Source organism: Akebia trifoliata, chromosome 1, assembly GCF_017979445.1.
Source record: "Akebia trifoliata isolate Shusen 1 chromosome 1, ASM1797944v1, whole genome shotgun sequence".
Lineage (NCBI taxonomy): Eukaryota > Viridiplantae > Streptophyta > Magnoliopsida > Ranunculales > Lardizabalaceae > Akebia > Akebia trifoliata.
Genome location: NC_141375.1, coordinates 35,316,956 through 35,340,500, shown reverse-complemented (window position 1 = coordinate 35,340,500; position 23,545 = coordinate 35,316,956). Strand labels below are relative to the sequence as shown.

The window sequence follows — 23,545 nt, the reverse complement described above, 5'->3', positions numbered from 1 at the left end:
GTCTTATCACACTTATTCCATATTGGTTATATAGATTTGTGTCTAAGTTTGTTCAATTTGTGTCTATGTAATATATAGTATTTATAAAATAAAATAAAAAAAATTTAATCTCAAAATTTCATGAAAGAAAAAAAGAAGAATAAGGAAGAAAGTGTACAAACTAGTAGAATCTAGCTCTGAGGACCGAGTTAGGACTCATCCAAACCCGACCCAAATCATTCGTGGTTAGCGTAAGGCTGTGTCTTGCAAGTCATGGGTTGGATGTGGATTGTATAATTAGGCCGTTTATATATGTTAGGCCCAATTTATATTTAATGGGTATTTTATAATGTAAATACATATCTATATATTTTCAGGTCAACCGTGCCCGGACAATAAATAGGCTCCAATACGTACAAGTCATGATAGGCTTGGACATATTCAAATAATTATTAGGCCGACCCAATTGTCAAATACACTGGTCTTAGGTTTGGGAGCCTGGCCCATTTCTGTCTTTTTTCTCTTGTTGGTTACATAAAAGGAAATTAATTCCCTAGATAACCTATATCATCTTTCCTTTTTGTAACTATCCCATTGGTTTGAATTACATTAGATTCTTGATTCCAAGATTTTTGGATATTTTGTATCCACAATCAGTTACATAGTAAGATGTTTGAATATACGTATGGTAGAAAAACAAAGGCCAAAATGAAATAGGCTGCGTAGATTCTAGATTCCACGTGGCACAAATTAATTGCTCTTTAGACCCTTTTGTGTCCAACTTTCTTTGACTATTTTTATAAAACAAAAATAAATAAAAATATTATGAGCTGTGTTAGGATGGTCTGGTCCTGAGTCCTGACCCCAGTATTAAAGGACCACAAGAGGAAATGTAGTCAACACTCAACAGTTTCGATCTACGTGTACACTTCTCCACACATTCTTTCATCAATGCAACTGCACAATAATCCCATTTAAGACAATTTCACCAACAAATCCCTCAAAGTAACTTGTTTTCTCTGAAAAATGGGGATGAGTTGTTACTTTTTTGCTCTTCTTCCCCTCCTCCTCCAAATCATTCCAACAAAGGCTGCTTTTGGTGTTGGGGTTGGGGTTGGTGTAGGTGTAGGTGTAGGTTTTGGTGGTGGTGGTGGTGGTAGTGGTGGTGGTGGTGGTGGTGGGTGGATGGGTGGAGGAGCCCCAAACGAAAACCCATTTGGATCTCCAAATTCAAGGTTCAAAGAAGCTTACACAGCTCTCCAAGCATGGAAATCTGCAATATCAGAAGACCCATTTGGTATCTTAAACTCTTGGGTGGGCACTGATGTTTGCACTTACAGAGGTGTCTTTTGTGCAGACACTCCAGACAGTATGTCTTCATCACCAACCCCTGTTATTGTAGGAATAGATCTTAACCATGCCAATCTCCAAGGCTCACTAGTCAAAGAACTCTCACTCCTCACAGATATCTCTCTCTTTCACCTTAACAGCAACAGATTTACAGGCACAATTCCAAACACCTTTAGATCTCTCACATTTCTCAAAGAATTAGACCTCAGTAACAACCAATTCTCAGGTCATTTTCCTACTATCACTCTTTTCCTCCCTAACCTTATTTATTTAGACCTCAGATTCAACAACTTCACAGGACCCATTCCTGAAGATCTCTTCAACAGGAATTTTGATGCTATCTTTCTCAACAACAATCAATTTGAAGGTCAAATTCCTTCAAATTTAGGTAACTCTCCAGCTTCTGTAATCAATTTAGCTAACAACAAGTTTACTGGAGACATTCCAACTAGTTTTGGCTACATGGGTCCTGCATTAAAGGAAGTATTATTCCTTAATAACCAATTAACAGGTTGCATTCCCGAGGGAATTGGGTTTCTATCAGAGATGGAAGTGTTGGATTTTAGCTTCAATTCATTGATGGGTCATTTGCCGAATTCGATTTCGTGTTTAAATGTGATTGAAGTTCTTAATGTGGCTCATAATAAGTTATCTGGGGTCTTACCTGATCCAGTTTGTTCTTTGAGAAGCATTGTTAATCTTACTGTTTCTTATAATTTCTTTTCCGGGTTTAGTGACGAATGTTCCAAGTTGTATTTTAGAAATGTGGGTTTCGATTTCTCGAAGAATTGTATACCAGGAAGAGGAATGCAGAGACCAGGACCAGAGTGTTCTTTGATACCTGGAGGTGGGTTGAATTGCTTGAGAATTCCTATAACAAAGCCTTTGATTTGTGCTTCATTGGGTCAAACACCAGAGACTAATCCAAGCCCTTCTCCTACATCTTAGCCCCACCTTATTAACCTTTCTCATACTCATGTATGTGTGAGATGGAGAGAGAGTAACAGAGGTTAGTGATGTTTAATTCACTTTATAAGAGTATATCAAAATCTCCAAAATTGTAGTTTTTTTTTTTTCATGAATTAAGTGTTTTTTTTCTGTTTAAAAGGCATTTGAAGCTTACACTTTGAAGTTCTTGTTGGATTGGCAATTCTCGAATATGTTACTCACATGGGTTCTTTACTATTTTTTTTTTTTACTCATATTCCTTCTGTTTGGGTAAAAATTCCATGTAGCAGTAAAAATGTCTTGGATTCATTTGGACAATAATGATTCAATGGCACATAATACATTGTAACTTCACATCCTTAGTTGGAATTAATTCACTAAAGAAATCAACGTAAATATTATAAGTTGGATTTGATTGCCCAAGATAGAACTCCTCAAAAAGTTCTCATTTTTCTTCATGATTTTAATTTTATTTGTAATAGGAGGTTTTCAGCTGAAGCATTGTATCTAAAGACCATTCTTTAGTCTTGTAATGGTTTTGTTATCTCAATTGAGTCAATTTGAAGATCATACTTCCATTGGTATGATTTCAATTTGATTGATCATGTTGTCATTTATTTGATTCCAAACTTCTAACTCTCGATTAGGAAATCTCTAAACTAGAATTAAGTAGACTACTGACTGGAGATTGAACAACTTCACAACAAGCGACTTTAACATCTCAACTAGGAATTAGGCAAACCTTCCAACTATGAGCTTAATTTATTTCTTGTTTTACAGATTCATGATGTCAAATACACAAATGTTGAAGTCGATGAAATTTGCTTAGGTTTTCTTGTTATGACAATGCAATGGGATTGATTCTCTTTATAATCGACTTAACTCGTTTTTTGAGGACGTCGCATATCTAGCCCAAATTAATGTAATTTTAACATAACCAACACCTTGCATCGAAGGTATACTATGTTCAAAAATTTGGTCGTGTGATTAAATTTGAAAATTAATAATAAATAAAAGAAAAAATAAGAGTACAGACAAGATGAGGAAAAGCAAAACAGCTTTTGAATTGTGGTGAATTAAGTATAATAAAAAAAAAATGGAAGATAATTGGGTGTAGCTAATTTCGATTTTTTATATTATCAAATGATTGACCCTCCTTGAATTATTGTGAATAATTGCTTCTTGTGAATGATGATCGTTACTCTTGATCTTGGCTGGATCCATCTGTATAATCGGGCCTAAAAGTCAAAGCCCACCAATTTTGCAAGTATCGTAGTGGCCAACAAATTTTTATATGAATATTGCTACACTTACTGCATTCGACATTACATTCAACACCGAGTTGACGTGTTAGCGCACAGATAACCATAGATTTGTTTGACAAACCAATTCAGTGTCGAACGCAGACAGTTTATCATTTTCCTTGTTTGAAACTATAAAGTGATGGACTTAATCAGTCAAATATTCATTAATGGAGTATCTTATTACTCGTGAAGAATGACTCATGAAAAAAACACATAATCCCAATCCCAACAATGTAAAAATGAAATACAACGGTAAGGATTTGTCACCGGAATAAGTATGTTTGAGATATGTATAAATCTTGACAATAGTATATTTTGTGTTTACTCTGTTGGGATCTTGTGTTTTCTAATGAGTCATTCTTCATAAGTCGTTGACCCCGAATCTTGGACAATATAACAGGTGGATTTGAACAATTTCTTGGATCTAACAAACATTCAACATGACACCAGGGAGGGGATTATCGAAATTTTGAAATATCCTTCTGCACGCCCCATCATGGGAAGTTCAAGAGCATACCATGTCTAAGCATGTTCTACGCAATGAACATTACTCAAGGAGACGTGGTGGGGTGACATAGTATTTACTGTGATTCTCACAATTCTGACTTGGAGATGCATGTATAACTGTAGATGGATTTTACTCGTATGACAATAAATATGGCTATGTGCACATCCCACGTCAGACTTGTGAGAATAGCAGTAAAAACGCTGTGCATTTCAGCATTTTCCTTACTCAAGATCAATAAATAGGTCCTTCCTAAAATTTGATAATTATTTGATTGGGTTCCAATTAAGTCAATTCGGATAAATTTAAAAAAAAATAATAAAAGTACAAAAACAGGAAATAGTTTGCAAAATATACAAATGGTGTTCTTAATTCAAACCCATCATCTTTATCCTCCCTAAAATATTACATTTCTCGTATGATTTGATTGTTGAAGAAAATAAAATTGAAGATGAAGGATAATATGTTGTCATATTCCCTGATTAATCGATAAATCACTAATTAATTCATTGAATTGTCAATTTAATTGACTAGTCCCTTACTTATTTGTAGAATTTTACAAAAAAAATTAGTAAAAAATGGGACAATATTGTGACTATGGGGGTGAGACCCATTGATCGACCTAAATAGACGGTTCTGATCCCCTTTCAATGATGTGCTTATTGGCAGTTATTTCCAATTCGAAGTACAAGAACGGAAAGTTTGACAGGGGTCGTTTCGTAATTATGATCAACACCATGAGCATATTCATGCATTTTTTTTCCTTTAATAAAGGCCACACATTGAATCGGATTGAATGGACGGTTGAGCGAACTTCAGATCAGAGATCCATCATCGCATATCCCTCCCATTCGTTTCAAAGCAAAATTTTCTATTTATTATTTTTAATTTTTACACAAATTTCTTTAAGGAAAGAAAGAGAGGGAGATAGATTCATATATAACTTCAAAAAAAAAAAAAAAACACAGAGAAGAGAAAGAGAATCTCATCTCATCTCAGAAGAGAAAAAGAGAAGAAAGAAGATGTCGTGGCAAACATACGTGGACGAACATCTGATGTGCGACATCGAAGGTCAACGTCTCTCTGCCGCTGCGATCATCGGTCACGATGGTAGTGTGTGGGCCCAGAGCGAGCCTTTCCCTCAGGTCTCTCTCACTCTCTGTTGTCATTGGTGAATGGTGATTGATTTGAACTCCATGGCGATGATTTTGGTTGTTTTAGTTCTAATTTTATTAGAGTTCGATTTTATGATTTAATCCAAATTTTGATTGATTGAGTATTTGTTGGTTTGTTCAAATCCAGTGATGAATGATGATATATTTGATTATATATATATATATTTTTTTTAATTTTATTCTATTTAGCTGATCTATATCTGATCTGGTAGTTTATATCAGATTTTCATTGTCAATGAATGGCGATCAATTAGCTTTGGCTATAGTTGATTTTGTTGGATATGTGTTGATTATGTAATTCGAATGGACAGACAACATGATAAGATCAGCACTTTTGGGATCTGTGAAAATGTAGTTCATTTCATGGAAAACTACTTGGTTTGAATGAATGTGAGGTTCGATTTCTTTTTTAGGATTGAATTACTGAATTGCTTTGCTTAGTTGATCCAATAATTCTTATAATGTACCTATCAATAAAAAAATCCAAAATGAAAAACACAAATAGTGATGGTATTTAGCCTTTTTTTTTTTTTTGTAATTTCCTAATACAATAGTACTCTGATTCTGATCATGGCGGCACTTGCTCAAAATGGATTCCAATGAGCCTCTTTGTATTAGGTTTGTTAGTTGTCTCTGTTGAGTTTAGCCCACATCGGACACTAATTGCCTTGTCTCTCTCCTTATAAGATCCTGGGCCTCTCACTGCCAATTGGTTTTGAGTTGGACCCCGTCTTTCTCACCTCCACGTCACCCAGTTCATATCTCCTCGTGCTTTGGCCCAGTCCGGCCTACACGTGCAGGGTCGTGTTGAGTTTAGTCCCACATTGGACACAAATTGCCTTGTCTCTCTCCTTATAAGATCCTGGGCCTCTCCACTCATTGCCAATGGGTTTTGAGTTGGACCCCCAAACTTATCAGTCTCTGTAGCGGGTGACCTACAGCTGACGTTTCTTGCTCATAGATGATTGATATTGCTTAATGTTTGAAATGTCTTGTTAGCCTTTTCTGTTTTTGATGAATCTCGGTTTGCTAGTTTCTTTGTAGGCTTCTCTAATTTATTTGTTGTCATGATGGTATCAATCTTGGATGATCTTTAGTTAGAATCATTTTGATATTTTTTCATTTTTTAATTAAATAGTTTGAACTATTAACCATTTGGATATTTTATTTGCAGTTGAAGCCTGCAGAAATTACTGGCATCATGAATGATTTTGCTGAACCGGGATCCCTTGCCCCAACTGGATTGTACCTTGGCGGCACAAAGTACATGGTAATCCAAGGAGAGCCTGGGGCTGTGATTCGTGGAAAGAAGGTGATATTTTTGTTGACTCTTTTGATTTCATACTGTCGTACTTTTATTTTGTTACATACGTTTCAACTTTCAATTTTATTTATTTATTTATGGTAGATGCAATTTTTAGTATGCAATGCTTTAAAGTAACCATATACTTAAAGCTCAGACCACATGGGCACATATGTATGTGGACATTTTCATGTGCTTTATATGTCCTCAGCATGCCAAATGGGCAGAAGAAACTTAGACGAATGATGCAGGACAACTTGCAATGGTACCAAATTTGATGTAAAACACTTAGGGTTCTGTTTGAAGTAAGGTTTGTAAAGTGTAAAATATGAAATTGATATGGGAGTCAAGGCCTATGTTGAATCCACAAGTTGTAACATTGGGGGTCTTACCCTCAATAATTTTTAATATATCTGGTTTAAACAAACTTTGAAGATCTGAAATTTAGGATAGAAACATAAGAGGGGAAAAAAAACTACATTACTGATTTTTTAAGCAAATAGATAGCTAGATTGTCTCATATCCCAAAAAGAACAGATTTTTGGAGTCTAACCAAATTTCTGTAATTTCGGATTGATTGGAGTTGCACCAACCGAGAAAACTGTTGTAATTTGCAGCCAACACATCATAAACATTCTCTATCAGAAAAGTTGTGGGGATTTCATCTATTTATAGTGGCATGGGACAGGTCTTACTCGTCTTCAAATTAATGATGTATATCATACCTCGATTGGACGACCAACAAATAAATTAGGTACAAATTTTCAGCAAACATAATGAGATTGATTATTATGGTTGGTGTTTCAATAAGAATCTTTGGCCTTCTCACATAAAGCTCTAGTTTTTTAAGTTTTTGGCATTCTAACATGGTATGTTTTTCTATCAATGTAGTAATAAAGTCAATTAGAAACACTTATAGGCCGATGGCACATGCACCGTATAAATTAGATTGATTGAGTAAAGTAAAGGAAGAAAAAGATTAAATTCATCTTTAGGGTTACTTTTAGGATAGAAGTTAATAATAAGAGATAAATAAAAAATAAATAAAAATATTATATGTCAAGCCTGCTGATCTGAGGCTTCAGCTTTGCTTGCACTACATGCCTTGAGGCTTAAAAGCTTCAATTTAGTGAGGCATAAGCTTCCTATAAGTCAACTGATGTGAATGCCACAATGTTCTAGAACATTGTGCATCGCCTCAAGGCATAAGCGTCATGTGCCTCGGGACGAGATCTTTTAAATGATATATAGGACCTTTGTATTTTTCCTTTTTCCTATTTTCTTTTGTGTTAGTTGTGCTATTTCACATAACCGTAACCCAGTACAAGATAAATACTAAGACCCAGATGTATCTAGAATTTGAAATCTTATGTAGATGCTTTTTAAACACTAGCACACACTTAAGTCTCCTTCGACTTTCCATTTTCCTCGAATAGCATCTTTCATACTTTTTGGGTTGGTGGATCCAACAATAAGTGCACCTTCTGAGATCAATAGGTTCATTTTTATTGATTAGGTCACTCAATAGAACCACCTGTAGAAATAATAGACGATTATAAATCTCAAATGAGATGGTCCTCAACCATAGTCACCAAGTAGGGGTATGGGCTTAAAACGGTAAGAGAAAACGTTGGAAAAGGGTAATACATACTCAGTAGACATTTATTCTAAGTTTTCAATGTATTTTTGTTCAAAAACATACAGTTGAATATTTATACACGATAACATTTTTCCACACGTTGTTAAACATGCTATGATGCTAAACAAGTATAGCCATCAACATATATTTTGAGCAAAATAAAAGACTATTTACTAATGATCATAACATTAATCTCACATTAAACACATTCATGAACCAAATCACAAGTGAAAAAAATGTGTTTGAAGAAAATTATTATTTTTAGTTAAAAAATCTGTTTTTTTGCATTTAAAACATAAAAACAAATTCTTCCATGAAAAAAAAAATTCACATTTTTGCTTATTTTATTCATTAGAGGGACAAAACATAATATAAAAAAAATGTTTTTTTTATACTATGCCCCTAACAAACTTTTTTCAGTTTGCTTTCACTCTTCACTGGACTATTGAAAAAGGGGGCCCAGATTGAGCATGGCTTCCAGCACCAGCTTGCACTTTATAAACATCATATCAAAGAGGGTCCTCCCCCATTAAGTGCATGTTAGTAATCTAGGCCAGAATCCAGCACAGACACACATGAAAGCAAACACACGGGCCTGGATTGGTTTTGCTTTTGCTCTTTATCAATCCCGTCAAGAAAGTGTTATCGTCTTTTGGGCGCTTTTTTGGACTATGGAATCCAATGTACTTATATTTATAGTCAATTATTGGATGAACACGGACAATCCATTGTTACAGAGCAGAATCTCCAGGGAAAGTATTATTAAAAAAATAATATAATAACAATAATACCTCTTAAATAATCTTAGTTAGATATACATGCAATAGAACGTATTTCCTATGATACCCAAAAGTGTATAGATTGTTGGATTTCAACGGCATTATCTCAATATCTAGATGTTTCATAAATATTGAATTGTTTTTATTGACGTTTCCATCTATATAAGTGGCCTGCCTGAGATGAATGTAGATTCCGAAGCAAAGTTCTCACATGTGTGTGTGTTTGCACTTGTACATGTGTATTCCATTTGGCAGGGATCAGGTGGAATTACGATAAAGAAGACTAACCAAGCTCTAATTTTTGGTGTCTACGACGAGCCTTTGACTCCAGGACAATGCAACATGGTTGTTGAGAGGTTGGGGGATTACCTCATTGAGCAAGGCCTGTAGGCCCAGCCTGCTTTCATGATTTCCTTACCTTTTTTTCTTTTACCCTAAGGGATGCCATTTTTTATTTTTTATTTGTTTCATTTTTTTATTTGTTTGGTTCTGAGCTTGCATCTTCTTCCATTTGTGGCTATGAAGTTATTGCAGACAATAACCTTTTTGGATGGTGTCACATAGGTCCTTTGATCTCACTTCTCTTCATTATTTTTGTGTAGTAAGATGTATGCCTTGGGCTTTTTGTTTAGGGATCGTGATATTACCACACCATTATGTTACGAATAAACATTAATTTATGATTTTATGTGGTAATATTCCAGTTGTTGACTCCAACACCTTGGGTGGTGCATAAGGGGAATCGGGTTGGTAAATTCTTGATGCTAACCCAATGGCAATTACATCCGTTAGAAGTAAATAGGTGCAGAAAGTTAAAAGTCCTTATCTCCTTAAAGTTGTAACATAATCATGTCCCACAGCCATCGTTAACCACAGTTTTCGCTCGATTATCCTTCTTTTGGCAGTTTTCACTCTTGAGGGGAATAAAATAGTCTTTCCCCCTTTCCCTTGCACCAATGTTCTCAATGCCAACTCCAATACCACAGATTACATGAATGAATCAAAACAATACACAGAAAGCACTTGCATGGTGATGGTGTGTGGCAAGTCAAGTTCATATGTTTTGGGGGTCGTAATAAATTGGCCATATGGTTTGAGCATTTACCTGATCTGATTCCCCGGTTTAGATGGATTACTCACAGATCCACTAAATCATTTTCACTTTATAATATCTATATATATATAAAGAAAATGCTGACTGATTGTACTGACGTGGCCACGTGTAACACTGTACGAAAGATATCTATGATTATGTGATATTTTATGTAGTGGGAATGGGAAATAAAATATCTGAGTCACCGGAAAAAATACAAATTACGTTTGACGCTGTACATACAGAGAGATATTCTTATGGATTCTATAAGTTATTATTATATTAATATATGTCCCTAGAAAATCTGCTGTTTCTTTCACCTAGAAGTATCGATTGACAATGGGACCCAGAAAAAAAATGTAATTTGGAAGTACCCCTCATACTTATGCTAAAATTTAGAGACACCTCTGTGGGAATGAAATTGATGAAATGCCCTTTGACTATGGTCTTTCACTAAATATTGATATAAAATGATTGAAATGACTTCATCTTCAACGTCTTAAAAAAACCCCTTGATTTTTTATTTTTATTTTTTCTTCTAAGAATCCATTCTTTAACTCTATGGTAAAGTTCTTCTAACCCCTTTTCAGCCTTATCATCAATCTTATTTCTCATTCCTTGTCAAAGCCTATAATTTTTCTTCCCAAAAGCCATTGTCTTTGACCCGTCTAAAATCTTATCTTCTTATTAAGGTTTGAAAGTTTGAAGGCCTAAAATTTTAAGTTTAAAATAGATAACATTTTTTTTTACTTAATCTTTCTATTGAGGGTATTTTAGTAAAAATAAAAGATTTTTTACAATAAATTGAAAATGAGGGCGTTTCAATCATTTAATATAATAGTTTCTCATGGAAATACCAAATAAAAGAGGTATGGCATCGATTTGAAAGCATGCGACATATAACTTTAACCAAAACCTAGGAGGGCATGCCTCAAAATTATTCAATTATGATCAAGAAGGACTGCCATGCTTGCTTATAAAATGTAAAAAATAATTGAGTGAAAAAGAAAAAAAATAAAAAAGTGATAAAATTAGAAAAGTATTATTGGCAGTCCAATGCTTACTTATTACACCCTCGACTTCTTTAATTATTTATCACACTCCAATTAAAGATTAAAACACACTCTTCAAACATTACAAAAGTTTTGCTCAAATTATAATCTCAATATTACAAAACAATACAACACTCAATTCAAAGAATTTCTATAGTTGTTTACCATTCACTTATTTTCTTTAGTTTTAATTGGAGTGTAATAGGTAAAAGTTGGTGTGGCAATAGAATCTCTCCAAAATTATATAGTTCTTGGTCCGTAATCTAAGTGGATAATGATTGATTCTTTTCAAAAGGGAGTAATGAATACATCATTGCAAATCATTATAACTACAGCTATAAACCATAAAATAATCATAAAATTTGCCCTAGAGTCGTAAGCATTATATAATGGGAAAAGTACCCAAATGTTCATGCATAAGACAAAATTATAACTAAGTCTTGCTTTTTAAAACGACTCGTGATTTTCTAACCCCCCCCCCCCCCCTCTTCTGACATACTCTCTTGATGTGGCATGTGTTATAATATAGATTTTTCCTTGGGATTCACAACTGCACATCCCCATAACTATGTGTAGTTATGTATCCCATTAAAAAAAAAATTTGTTCTAGCACCTACCATGTCAGGAGAGTATGGGGGAGTATGTTAGAGGGAGAGAGTCAAGAATCATTATTCTTTTAAAATAGTAGAGATGCATGTGTTCGAAATGTTCTCAACCTTAAACTCATGCCAAACCATTTGATTTTTTCAACCCATGCGTAAGTATGCAAAGAGTCTTAGAGCTAGAAGGGGTTCCTAGATCAAAACCTTTTGGTGCTTAAATTAGTGAAAATTAGAAGAAAAAAAAAGTAAAGTCGGAGAACAAAGTCAAAAGTCATTTACCTTACCAATTTCCCTATTTATAGATTTGTTGTTTTCTTCTTTCTTTTTTTAGAGTAATTTCAATATCCTTCTTGTTCTTGATTAAGAATTCTCTAATCTTATATGTTATGCTTCCAAATTCATTTAGATCTCTTTCTATTTTCATCTTTCTTTGATAGTCTTTTTAAGTTTTCCAATTACAAGGGTATCGAACTTATAGGCCCAACTAGCAGAGACGAGGCAACTGACGTCTTAGAACATCATATCTCGCCTAAATACCTTGGGTACATGCAATACCCCACAAACCACACATACTAGATAAGCAAGGATAGATCCCTAAAGGTGACCAGTGAGAGGGACTTGAACTCCAAATCTCTCTCTTTTTGGAGGGATGCCCTAGCCAATATGTCTAAGACTTGTTGATTCTCTCTAATAGACTTTCTTGTATTTAAAATTTTAAAAATCTTAAGAAGGTGGGGGGTGAGTGGACTGAATGTGCCCTGAGGATTACTCAATACTCCTCACGAAAAAAAAAAAAGAAGAGGGTATTTCGGTCAATTTATATTAGTCTTTCGTGGAAGATTGATTCAGTCAAGGACATGCTGTCAGTTTGATAATAAAAAAAAGGGGGTATCTTTAAATTTCACCAAAACCCTAGGGGCATCTCAAAATTACCATTTTTTTTGGGTGCCACATTTCGTAAATTTGACGCTATTATTTAACTATTCTCTTGGCACACAACACGTAGATGCACACAGCACACATACAGAGAAAACAACAGAGAGAAAAGAATAGAGAGATCGAATCGAAGAAGAAAAAATCGGTAGAAGATGTCTTGGCAAACTTACGTAGATGAGCATCTGATGTGCGAAATCGAAGGCCATCATCTCAAGGCCGCAGCGATCATCGGGGTTGATGGCAGTGTGTGGGCCCAGAGCGCGTCCTTCCCTCAGGTTTGCTATTTTCTGCTCTACTCTGCTTCATAATTAGATCTGTAAGATCAATTTTTTCTTGATTGTTATGGTTTTATGTTTATTGGGTATTGGAAATTATTGATGGGTTTTGTAGATAATATCGGATTTGTCAGGAATCTGTATTGTTTTTGTTTGAATGGATGATTAGTTTTATATGGTCAGATGAAAATTTGTTTTTTGTTCGTTATATTTGTCCTATTTGATTATTGAATCGATCTGAAATGAGCTAATCTGATACCCATTATCTATTAAAATAATAATTATTATAATAATCTGATACCCATTTTCTGTCAATGTTTATTAGATTTGATGCTGTAAAGTTATTGTAGAGAATTTTGTTTATTTATTAGATTAATGATATTCTTCTGGATTATGTCAATCGGTTTTGTTAGATTAAATATTGTAGTGGGTGTTTTGAATTGGGTTATTTTTGTTGGTTATATTTGTCCTATTTGATGTTTAAATCGATGTGAAATGTGATAATTGATAACCCATTATCCATAACAAATATGGTTTTAAATCTTGTCAGATGACTCGTCTGATACGCTTGTATCTCTACTAATGAGACGGATAGACAAGTCAATGTATTGGACGAGATTTAAAATCCACATTCATTTTTCTCATTGTTGAACGAGACGTTTCAAACGCATTGGAAAATTCATCCGAGATGACTCAGTCTTGTTCACAGACTAGAAATCAAAACGACTTTTAAAACCATGATAACAAAAGATAATTATAATAATCTGATACCCATTCTCTCTCATGTCCATTAAATTTGATTTTGTATAGTAGTGATTGAGAATTTCGCCTCTATCAGTTTTATTAGATGAGTGATATTCTTCTAGATTGATTTCGAGGGAACTCCTAATGTGCAACATATGATGTATATATATTTCAATCTCATTTGAGATAATATGGAATTCCGTTGACGGCTCTGCAAAACTTGGATTAATATGCATATGATGCCGAAGTCACAATTAATTAATGTGAATATGAATCTGCATCAGGATGGATAGATGGATCTCATAAATGAATGAAATTCCCCCTTAGAGATATGAGCAGAGGAAGTCTATATAGACAATCTGTCACCCAACCATTGGGTGCCAAATATTTTAATCCTGTTTCAATTATTGTTGTAGTTTTTGTTATATTATGTTCTATTTTAAGATAATTATTGTTGTATTTGTCAATATATTATGTTCTATTCAAAGATAATTTTAACTAGGATGTATGTCTGATTGCTGAAAGAGAGTGATCTGTGTTGTTCTTTTCCGTTAAAAACCCTTTCTCATTGATGTTACATTGGAGGTGATGTAGTTTAAGCCCGAAGAAATAACTGCCATCATTAACGACTTCAATGAGCCTGGATCGCTTGCACCGACTGGCTTATACCTTGGTGGCACAAAGTATATGGTGATCCAAGGCGAGGCTGGGGCTGTCATTCGTGGAAAGAAGGTAATTATTTTGTATACTATCCCAGCTAACGGACTTGTATATTTTTCTTCAAAACATAAAATAATTATTTATTATAAGTGATAGCCAACCCCAAATTGTTGGGATAAGCTATGTTCCTCACCATTTTGTCTAGTGTTACAAAAATCTCGTCTGGTTTTTTTTTTTTTTCCTTTCTTTCACGATAAGTAAAAAGAGATCTGTTAAAGTTAACAATCCTATTGGGACAATGTTACAGTTAGATTTTCGCACTATTTTTTATCTCAAGGTCTTACTGTTCTCTGGTTTCTTCTTGGTGTCTCCATTGTACTTCATTTGCAGGGCGCCGGTGGTGTTACTGTCAAGAAGACAAATCAGGCCTTAATCATCGGTGTCTACGATGAGCCCATGACACCTGGCCAGTGCAACATGATTGTTGAGAGGCTTGGTGATTATCTCATCGATCAGGGTCTTTAAGTCCCACTTTGGTTCGTGCACAAGTTACTCTCTCACTATTCTTTTTTTGGTTTCTTTATCATTGGCTGGCTTGCATCTACCTATCTATTCTGTAATGAAGTTGCAATGAAATAATATTACATAATTTGTGTTCATGGAGAAGTCTGTGTTGGAACAGAAGGTGTTTGGTATGTTGTGGAAGGTGATGATGATATGGTTTTTCCTTTATTTCAACTCTCTTTGTATTTCTCTCCCTATGGAAGTGAAGTGGTTATTGTGGATTTTTAAGTGTGGTATCTCTAATCTATTTATTTGGGAGTTTTTTGGTTTCTCAATTGTGTTTGTTAGATTTGATTATTTCCTCATATTTGTTGGCATTTGTTGGTGTCTCTGAAATCAATTACTGGATCTAAAGCTTTTGTATTTTTGCAAAAGTTTACTACTGTGTGCACTAATATCCTTTATTTCTTCTTCTTTTTTCCCTCTTCATTCTTTATTTCACAATTTCTAAAGCTAGACAAACCAACCAAAAACAATTACCACCACAACATGATCTAATTAGATAATGAAACAGTGTTATCTGTATGCACTATAGTATAATACAACCTAATCTAATATATTACACTTACAAAGAAAAAATTACAGTTTTCAAAAGATTGAAGACTAGAGTTCTTGTTGAGCAAATGTCATTGGACTTTTCATATAATAGAGGCCATCATGTTCAATTGTTTCAAACAGACTGGCCGTAGAAGCTATAATCAGCTCAAGTGCTTGAAATCTTGAAACTTAATTGATGCTTTCAACACATGGTTTTCTTTGTTCGAGTTCATATATTGGTTCACATTGATTAGATCAGTTTGATTATATGTACAATTTAAGCATATAAACAAGTTACAAGTACATTTGTAAGTAGTCTCAAGCTCTCTTGTCGGCCTAAAGGGTTTTCAGAAACTTAATTCACAACAAGGACAACAAATCTAAATCTAAATTCATACATTTTGATTTTGAAAATCTTCTAGAGAAACATATTCCTTACTAACATAGGAAGATTTTAAGTCTTACTTACTAAGGTTCATCTTGCACGATTGGATTATCACATCAGCAATCCAACACCATGGCACCCTCAGTTTCACCGTCAAACTCTGATAAAAAATAAAAACAATCACAAAACAATTTCTTTTGTACTTGATCCAAGGTTTTGAAAATAGATGGTTGTCGAACCTCCACATAACTCCCAAATTTAAAATTGAAATTCAACAATGAAAAATAATTTCTTTTGGATTTTTTTTTACCTTTTTCAAAATTCATAGAATTTTATCCTCTACAAATCCGAACATGGTTTTAAAACTCGTCCGAGACCGAGACGTATCGCCCGAGTTAACTCGGTATCAGCGGTGAACGAGACCAACTCACAATGAGTTATGAGACGAACGCGTCTCGTGAGTTATGCGAGTCGTCTCGGACGATATTTTCGCAAAACTCGTCCGAGACAAACGAGATATCCGAGATATTACAGATTTTACATTAACTCGCGAGACAAACGAGTTGTATCGGACGAGATTTTCAAAATCTCGTCCGAGTTAACCGAGACAACCGAGTTTTGTGAAAAAAAAAGTTAAAAATGAAAATTTCTATTTTATTTTTACAAGCAATAGCTATTGAGTGATATTATTACTTTCTTGTGATAAATACTTAAATGTATTTTTGATAATTTGTTTTATTTTTTCTTTAGAAGTTTTTTGATGAAAATTTCAGTAGAAATTTATACTAATCTTTAGGAAACATGTGTTTTATTTAATGGGTAGCATTCAATGACTAACTTTTTGGCAAAACATTTTTCAAAACATGAGTTAGAAGTTTTGGAATGGGCTGATTTTTGGTGAGGATGATCTCTATGGTGAGGAGATCATCCTCACAAAAAATCAGCCCATTCCAAAACTTCTAACCCATGTTTACAAGTTGAAAAATCGTGGACCGTCCATTTTTTGTAAACTATTTTTTATGGGGTTAGAAGTTTTGGATTGGGCTGATTTTTGGTGATGATAATCTCCTCACCGTAGAGATCATCTTCACCAAAAATCAGCCCATTCCAAAACTTCTAACTCATGTTTTGAAAAATGTTTTGCCAAAAAATTAGCCATTGAACGGGACCCTTATTTAATTACCTTGAATTTGATTGATAGGTATATTATAATTTTTTTTTAATTATATATTTTTTGAGGGGTTCATTTTTTTAATAGGAATCAATTCTGAATTTTTCCTGATTTTTTCAGATTTTTTAAATGGTTAAAAACCATTGTTTTAATGTTGAACGAGACGACTCGACGAGACGAGACGTATCGTCCGAGTCAACTCGGTATCAGAGGTGAACGAGACGAGACCAAATACCGAGTTTAAAAACCATGAATCCGAAGCATATTTTTGGATCCCACAAGGTGAGTCCAAGGACTCTTAGTAAGGGTAAAATCCGGACTTAGTAAGGCTAGTCAGACTCGATCATCTAACCTTAATATATCATCCTACCTAGGCCTAGGGGCATCTCAAAAATTATATAAATACCCCTTAAGTCGTCTCAAAGTCGGGACTTTGGAGGACAACGCTTTCCAAGTCCATAAACTAGTTTCAGCGAATTAGAAGATAAAAATCAGGAAATTATTTTCGTAGATCATCCATTCTCACATACAACTTTGAAATACCCTTGTGTTTTTAACTAATTACATGTCCCATTTGAAGACGACATTGCCTCCAAAATGAGTCTTGCTCGTAGATTAATTTAAAATGATCTAAATATCATTTTCTTCAACTTCTAATCATAAATCTCTGAAAATCTTCTAGGGATTTAGATATCTTATCCCACTTGACTGAAAGTCATTTTTACTGACTGATGGTGAAGTAAAGGTGAAATTTTGATTTTATTCCAAAATACTCAATATACCCTCCAAGTATTTGAATTATTAAAATGCCATTATTCCTTTTTCTTACACAAGAACAAATAAAGATTGTTTGGTGAATCTACACTTGGTTGGGTTAAATCAATTGAAATCAAATTCATTCGATCGAACAAATTATTCTTCTCAATTGAATCTTATCAAGAATCAAAAAGATTCTTAATCATTTTTTATTAGGACCTTCTTCATCATAGGTCTTCTACACCCACACGAAATGTCCGGGTCCACCATCCCAATCATGATTTTTTTTCATTCCAAGAGAGGTAAATGAAATCGTGAGAGCATCCTAAAATGGAATTTTTCCTCAACTAAAACATTTTTTCACCTAATCTTGCTTTATTTTGGGTTTGGAATCAATAAAGTTGGGTAAAATAAACAAACCACAAGTGGTAAAATCTTTTCATTTTTTTCAAGTATAAACTCTATTTTGTTTTAATAGACTTTTTCACAATATTTTTTAATAACTTTACTTATTTAAAAAAAAAGATTAAAATACATTTTTTTTAAATGATCTCAAATATTCAACAAAGGTAGCTTTTATTGGCACTCCAGCTTTTATTTATTACACCTCAATTAAATTTAAAAAATAAAAAAGTAATAGGGTGAGAATAACATACTCCCACCTCAGAAAAGAACATTAGGTTTGGATTTTTTTTTTCTCTCTATTTGATGGAGAGATATCAAAGAGAGAAGAGTACGAGGTCAATATCAAGAGATCAGAGTAGATGATCGTCGTTGATGTCGATATGAGTGTCAATGGGTACCCATTTAACCGAAATTGAATGAAAACCAATACCCCTGGTTCTAATTCTTTTTTTATTTGAATCGATTAGAGTTATTTATTTATTTTAAGTTATTTATTTATTTTAATATAAATTATTGATTGGAGTTTAAAATCAATTCTCTTCTAAAAATTTATTACTTTTAAATAAGATAATTTTTATTTATAAAAAAAAAAATCATGAACTTATATCTTTAGTATAACAAATTATAACTAAGTCAATAATTTTGTAGACAATATACTAATTATTTAAAAAAAAAAATTATAATGATTTCAAATACTTTTTTTTTCTCATTCAATTCATAAGAATCAAAACCGATGGTACTTATGTTTTTTGATGATTTTGATTCCAATTCTATTAATCGAAACAAATATAATGATTTTCTAAATTCCTTAGGAATCGATCCATTGATAGTCGTGATGGTAATTTGTTCTTTTGATGGATTATTCTTAATAACGAGAGTTCATGAATTTTTTTTTTAATTAAATCTTGTGCAAGCATCATGATGAGAATTTTGATGTAGAAATGTTATTCCTATTTTAATTGACGCACGTAAATTTTTAATTGGTGAGCAACCGAGTAATAAATAACTTAAGTAATTAGGGTGTAATAATAAGTTGGAGTGCCGATAGAATTTCTCTTCAACAAAACGTTGTCCCTACTCATGAGTTTTTTCTCTTTAGAGAGAATATATTAGTTGGGTACGGAATGGTTAATTATTTGAAGGGATGGGACAGGACTAATCAATCATGTTGAGTGGTGGATAAGAAAGTGGGGGATACATGGATTAGAAGAAGCGGTGGAGCTTTTAGTGCCCATCAACACCGTGACTTGTACACGCGTCGACTCTCTTATCCTCTCTATCTCTCACTTCGCTTATCCTCCCTTCACTTATTCGCTATCTTTCACTTTATAGAGAGGGACCCATTCACTCTCGATAATTAATTACTCCTAAAGTCAATCCCTTTGAACTTTAGTCTTAATTATTCTAGGGTTAGATTTAGTGCCAATGAAATCCTTTCTCATAATTTATTGTCACTTTGAGTTCCTTTCTCATAATTATGAGGGAATTATATCTTGACTTTTCTTGTGCAACTTCCTTCTTTTTATTTATTTTGGAATCTACATTCTTATCGTAGAAGATTAAGTTTAGGAAAATGTTGATTCTCACAAGTCTGACGTGGGATGTGTATATAATCATAGATGTATTTTCTCGTGATACAAGTAAAAATCATCTAGGATCATGTATGCATGTCCATGTCAAAATTGTGAGAATCACAATAAATCCTGTGTCACCAAGCACGAGTCTTAAGTTTAATATCTGATAAAAATGAAACTTGATTGGGGGATCAAAATATAGATTTAAAATCTCATCTCAAGATAATTTTCGATTAGGAGAAAGATCAAAATAATCTTGATCAAAATGTTTCAAGACCAAAAATATTCTCGAAACATACATTCATTAGTTCAGGGTCAATATTTGATCACTATGGTTTAAATCAAAATATCTTAAATGAAACATTTCGAGATGGTTCACATAATTTGCTCTTGTTACTTGAATTAAAGTTAATTTTGGGCCTTTCTCTTGGCCTTCTTATAACCTTTAATTTATTATCCACTTGTTATTGATGTAAGGACAAACATTACATTTTGGATTTGGGAGAATTAGTTTTATATTAATAAATCTATAATTATGATTAGAATTGTAATCATTCTCAACATAGTAAATCTCTTTTATCTCTCATTCGTGGACATAAGCTCAAACAAAACACATAAATCTTGTATTTTCTTGATTAATAATTTTCCATTGCATATATCACTAGATCTAGGGCCCACTCTCACAATTAGTTTCATATGCATGGGTTGTTAATGGAACGGGTTAGTTGATCATCCAATCAATCCAATAATATCGAGCCTACATTCAGGTGGGATTGGTCCGAATCATAGCGACAAAATTCTTTGATTTTTTTAAAAAATTCACAATTAATTCAACGAATTTTCAATCAGCAATTTATTTACAATTTTTTTTAAAAACATTTTATATTTTATTTTAATGTGATACTTTTGTAATTTTTTTTTTTTTTTACTTATGTTAAGTAATAGTATATTTTTATTTTATTTTTTCCCCAATTTTTCAAAACATTTTATTTATTTTATGTTAAATCCATTCTTGGATCTACCCAAAACTAATCCAAACAGCTCTAATAATTAAGAGTGCTGATTTTCTACTTAGAAAGTCTTCACTCCATCAATACTAGACTGATGTGGCACAAAATCATAGATTTTTCATCGGGATACACAATTGCAAATTCTTATAAAAGATGTACAGTTATATATCCCGAGGATAAAGATCTATGGTTCTATGTCCATGACACGTCAGCCGAGTATTGACAGGGTGAAGACTTCCTATTTTGCAAATTATTATTCAATCATTAATCCTCCTTGAAAATTGAATCATTTTCAAGAGGCCCCCATAATCTCCTAATCTAAATTAATCTAGAAACTATGTTTGTTTGACCATAAATTTGTGACAGCTCATAGACTTTGACATGAATCTCACACACATGAAATATGGGGTCGGAGGAAAAAATCTGACAAGAATCGGATTGGTTTGAATTTTTATTGGATCTCAATATTAGGATCCAAATCCAATCTGATAATAATTATACAGGTCTAGATCTGATAAAATCCGATTTCTTTACAAAATATATAACATTATTTACCTAATTTTTGACATTTTATCGGATCAGGGCACTACAGAATTGTCAAATAGATCCTTATTGAACCCAAACCCTCGATCCAAATATGAAGTCTAGGCTGATCTAATCCATTTACAGCCCTGTTGAAAGATACCCAAATCCTCCAAAATTGCGTCTACATTCAAAGTTTTGACATAAAATTCTCTGCTAAATTTAGAAGAATCCTTTGACATTTGATGTTACATCTCGTTTACATGAACTATGGGCTGGTGGAAGATACCTAAATCCTCCAAAATGGCCTCTAGATTTACCTAAAATCCTTTACTAAATCTAGAAGAATCCCGTCGAGAATGATACAAAATAAAATAAAATAGGGGAATTTTGATACTTTGACATCTATCTTGTTTACATGAAATATGGGTTGGTGGAAGAAACTCTAGTCCTCCAAAACAGCCTCTTCAATTTATCCTAAATGCTCTTCTAGATTTACTTTAATGCTTTAATATTAAAAATATAAAAAATAAAATAAAAAAAAGGGTATTTTTCTTATGGGGGCAGAGATGGTGACTTGGATATATGGATGCCTTCAAACTTTAGACCTTATCCTCTTTCCTCAGTACAATGTGAAGGGTGTGGAATTCAAACCATAAAGATGATAATGTCGAATCTCAAGATAAAGCCACAATAATACTTAAAAGATTAAAACAATTAAACTACTACTTTTTCGTTCCCACCATATATTTTCACATAAACAACTCCATTTTTTCAATTATAATAAAACCCAAGAATTCAACAAGAACATGTCTCTCTCTCTATATATATATATATATATATATATGCTCCCTCATAGACCTACCCAATGTGTGTAAAGGTGTCTTTCTTTTGGTCTAAGACCCTGTAAACTATTTCTTCATCTTTTCTTCCTCTTTCTCTCTAGCTACCTGAGGTTTGATTGCCACAATGGGTCAAGGCACTAATCAAATTTTCAAGAATCACCAGATCGAAATTGATGTTTTTCGTTCCACTGATGTGCGAAATGATCATTGGGTGATCATGGATGGTGATGATGATATTTTTGACATTGGATCCAATTCATCTTCCTTCGAAGATTTGACGACTTCTGTTGAATCATCGTCCACGTCGGATTTAATAGAAGATGCATCTTCTTCGGCATCGTATTCGTCGTCACCGATACAATCTTCTAAAGGGCCTTTATATGAATTATCTGAGTTAATGGCTCAACTCCCCATCAAGTGAGTAAATTTGGACGATTTTGTTAGAGAATCTAATTATTGTTGATCATTAAAGCATCAAAACTTCTTACTAAATAATTAGATTGATGGGCTTTTGATATTTGCAGGAGAGGACTTTCTAAGCATTTTGAAGGCAAATCTCAGTCCTTTACATCTTTATCGAGCGTGAGGAGTATAGAAGATCTTGCTAAAAGGGCGAATCCTTATAGAAAGAAGATGAAGACATGTAAGAGCTATGGGGGTGGATTGGATATAAACAAATCATTTGCCCCTAAGACTTGTTCCAAGATCATATCAAAGAAGGCTTCAAGGGGTTCATTTTCTTCTTTACTAGGTAAGAGAAGTGGCTTCAGTGGGAGTTTTAGGCCTCCCCTTCATGTACAAAGGAATTTGTGAAGCGAAACTCTGTTAAAGCTGGCATGATTTTACTGCCAACCAACTTAAGATCATATGTTTATCTACAGGAAATTTTAACAAATAATAATTGATTTCTATTTATTTTTAAAATTTCTTGAAGATTCAGATTATTTTTGCAACTTTGAAAGAAGTGTTATTATATGATGGGAATTTGCAAAAAAAAATAAAGGGCACTTCTCCAAAAGGAGAAATCCGAGGGGTTGGACTCACAATTGTTAGACACCAATGGATAAGGCCTTAACTTTCACATCATCGTCACTTAGGCGTTATTGGTATATTTGTTTGTGTGCTACAAATGGTATGAGATCCACCCCCACATCTAGGGTTTGAACAACTTAATGCAAACTTAAAATTAGGATTGGAATGTGATTTGTGATTTTTTTTCTTAATTTAAGAATTTATTTGTTAATACTATGAATAATTTGGGTTTAGGTTGAATTTGTTGAGAGATACCAACAAATAATTGGGTTCAAGTCCAACTTACCTACATAAAAGTTTAAAAAAAAAAAAAAACAAATAATTAGAATCAGACTGGCAATTCTAAGAATAGATCATTTATTTGTTATGTCCCCAAAGATAGATGGGCTTTTAAACATTC

General features: G+C 33.4%; 4 protein-coding genes across 4 annotated transcripts; all 4 read left to right on the top strand.

Annotated features, from left to right (window-relative positions):
* Positions 1-986: 986 nt before the first annotated feature.
* On the top strand, positions 987-2,531 carry LOC147412123 (Leucine-rich repeat (LRR) family protein). The gene has a single exon (XM_086456545.1). The coding sequence runs from the start codon at positions 1,006-1,008 to the stop codon at positions 2,275-2,277; it is 1,272 nt and encodes a 423-aa protein (XP_086312671.1). The 5' UTR covers positions 987-1,005; the 3' UTR covers positions 2,278-2,531.
* A 2,454-nt stretch (positions 2,532-4,985) lies between these two features.
* LOC147412122 (profilin-1) lies at positions 4,986-9,699 on the top strand. The gene is made up of 3 exons (XM_086456535.1): positions 4,986-5,231; positions 6,436-6,573; positions 9,238-9,699. The coding sequence occupies exons 1-3, from the start codon at positions 5,109-5,111 to the stop codon at positions 9,370-9,372; spliced, it is 396 nt and encodes a 131-aa protein (XP_086312661.1). The 5' UTR covers positions 4,986-5,108; the 3' UTR covers positions 9,373-9,699.
* A 3,028-nt stretch (positions 9,700-12,727) lies between these two features.
* On the top strand, positions 12,728-15,183 carry LOC147412121 (profilin-1). Its single transcript, XM_086456526.1, has 3 exons — positions 12,728-12,940; positions 14,279-14,416; positions 14,735-15,183. The coding sequence occupies exons 1-3, from the start codon at positions 12,818-12,820 to the stop codon at positions 14,867-14,869; spliced, it is 396 nt and encodes a 131-aa protein (XP_086312652.1). The 5' UTR covers positions 12,728-12,817; the 3' UTR covers positions 14,870-15,183.
* A 6,900-nt stretch (positions 15,184-22,083) lies between these two features.
* On the top strand, positions 22,084-23,037 carry LOC147412120 (uncharacterized). The gene is made up of 2 exons (XM_086456516.1): positions 22,084-22,530; positions 22,638-23,037. Exons 1-2 carry the CDS (start codon positions 22,238-22,240, stop codon positions 22,924-22,926), a joined length of 582 nt encoding a protein of 193 aa, XP_086312642.1. The 5' UTR covers positions 22,084-22,237; the 3' UTR covers positions 22,927-23,037.
* Positions 23,038-23,545: the final 508 nt, after the last annotated feature.

Coding starts and splice junctions, on each gene's coding strand:
- LOC147412123 (XM_086456545.1), top strand. CDS start 1,006: ATGGGGATGAGTTGTTACTTTTTTGCTCTTCTTCCCCTCCTCCTCCAA.
- LOC147412122 (XM_086456535.1), top strand. CDS start 5,109: ATGTCGTGGCAAACATACGTGGACGAACATCTGATGTGCGACATCGAA. Junction 5,232..6,435: donor AGAGCGAGCCTTTCCCTCAG/GTCTCTCTCACT, acceptor TTTTATTTGCAG/TTGAAGCCTGCAGAAATTAC. Junction 6,574..9,237: donor CTGTGATTCGTGGAAAGAAG/GTGATATTTTTG, acceptor TCCATTTGGCAG/GGATCAGGTGGAATTACGAT.
- LOC147412120 (XM_086456516.1), top strand. CDS start 22,238: ATGGGTCAAGGCACTAATCAAATTTTCAAGAATCACCAGATCGAAATT. Junction 22,531..22,637: donor ATGGCTCAACTCCCCATCAA/GTGAGTAAATTT, acceptor TGATATTTGCAG/GAGAGGACTTTCTAAGCATT.
- LOC147412121 (XM_086456526.1), top strand. CDS start 12,818: ATGTCTTGGCAAACTTACGTAGATGAGCATCTGATGTGCGAAATCGAA. Junction 12,941..14,278: donor AGAGCGCGTCCTTCCCTCAG/GTTTGCTATTTT, acceptor GAGGTGATGTAG/TTTAAGCCCGAAGAAATAAC. Junction 14,417..14,734: donor CTGTCATTCGTGGAAAGAAG/GTAATTATTTTG, acceptor CTTCATTTGCAG/GGCGCCGGTGGTGTTACTGT.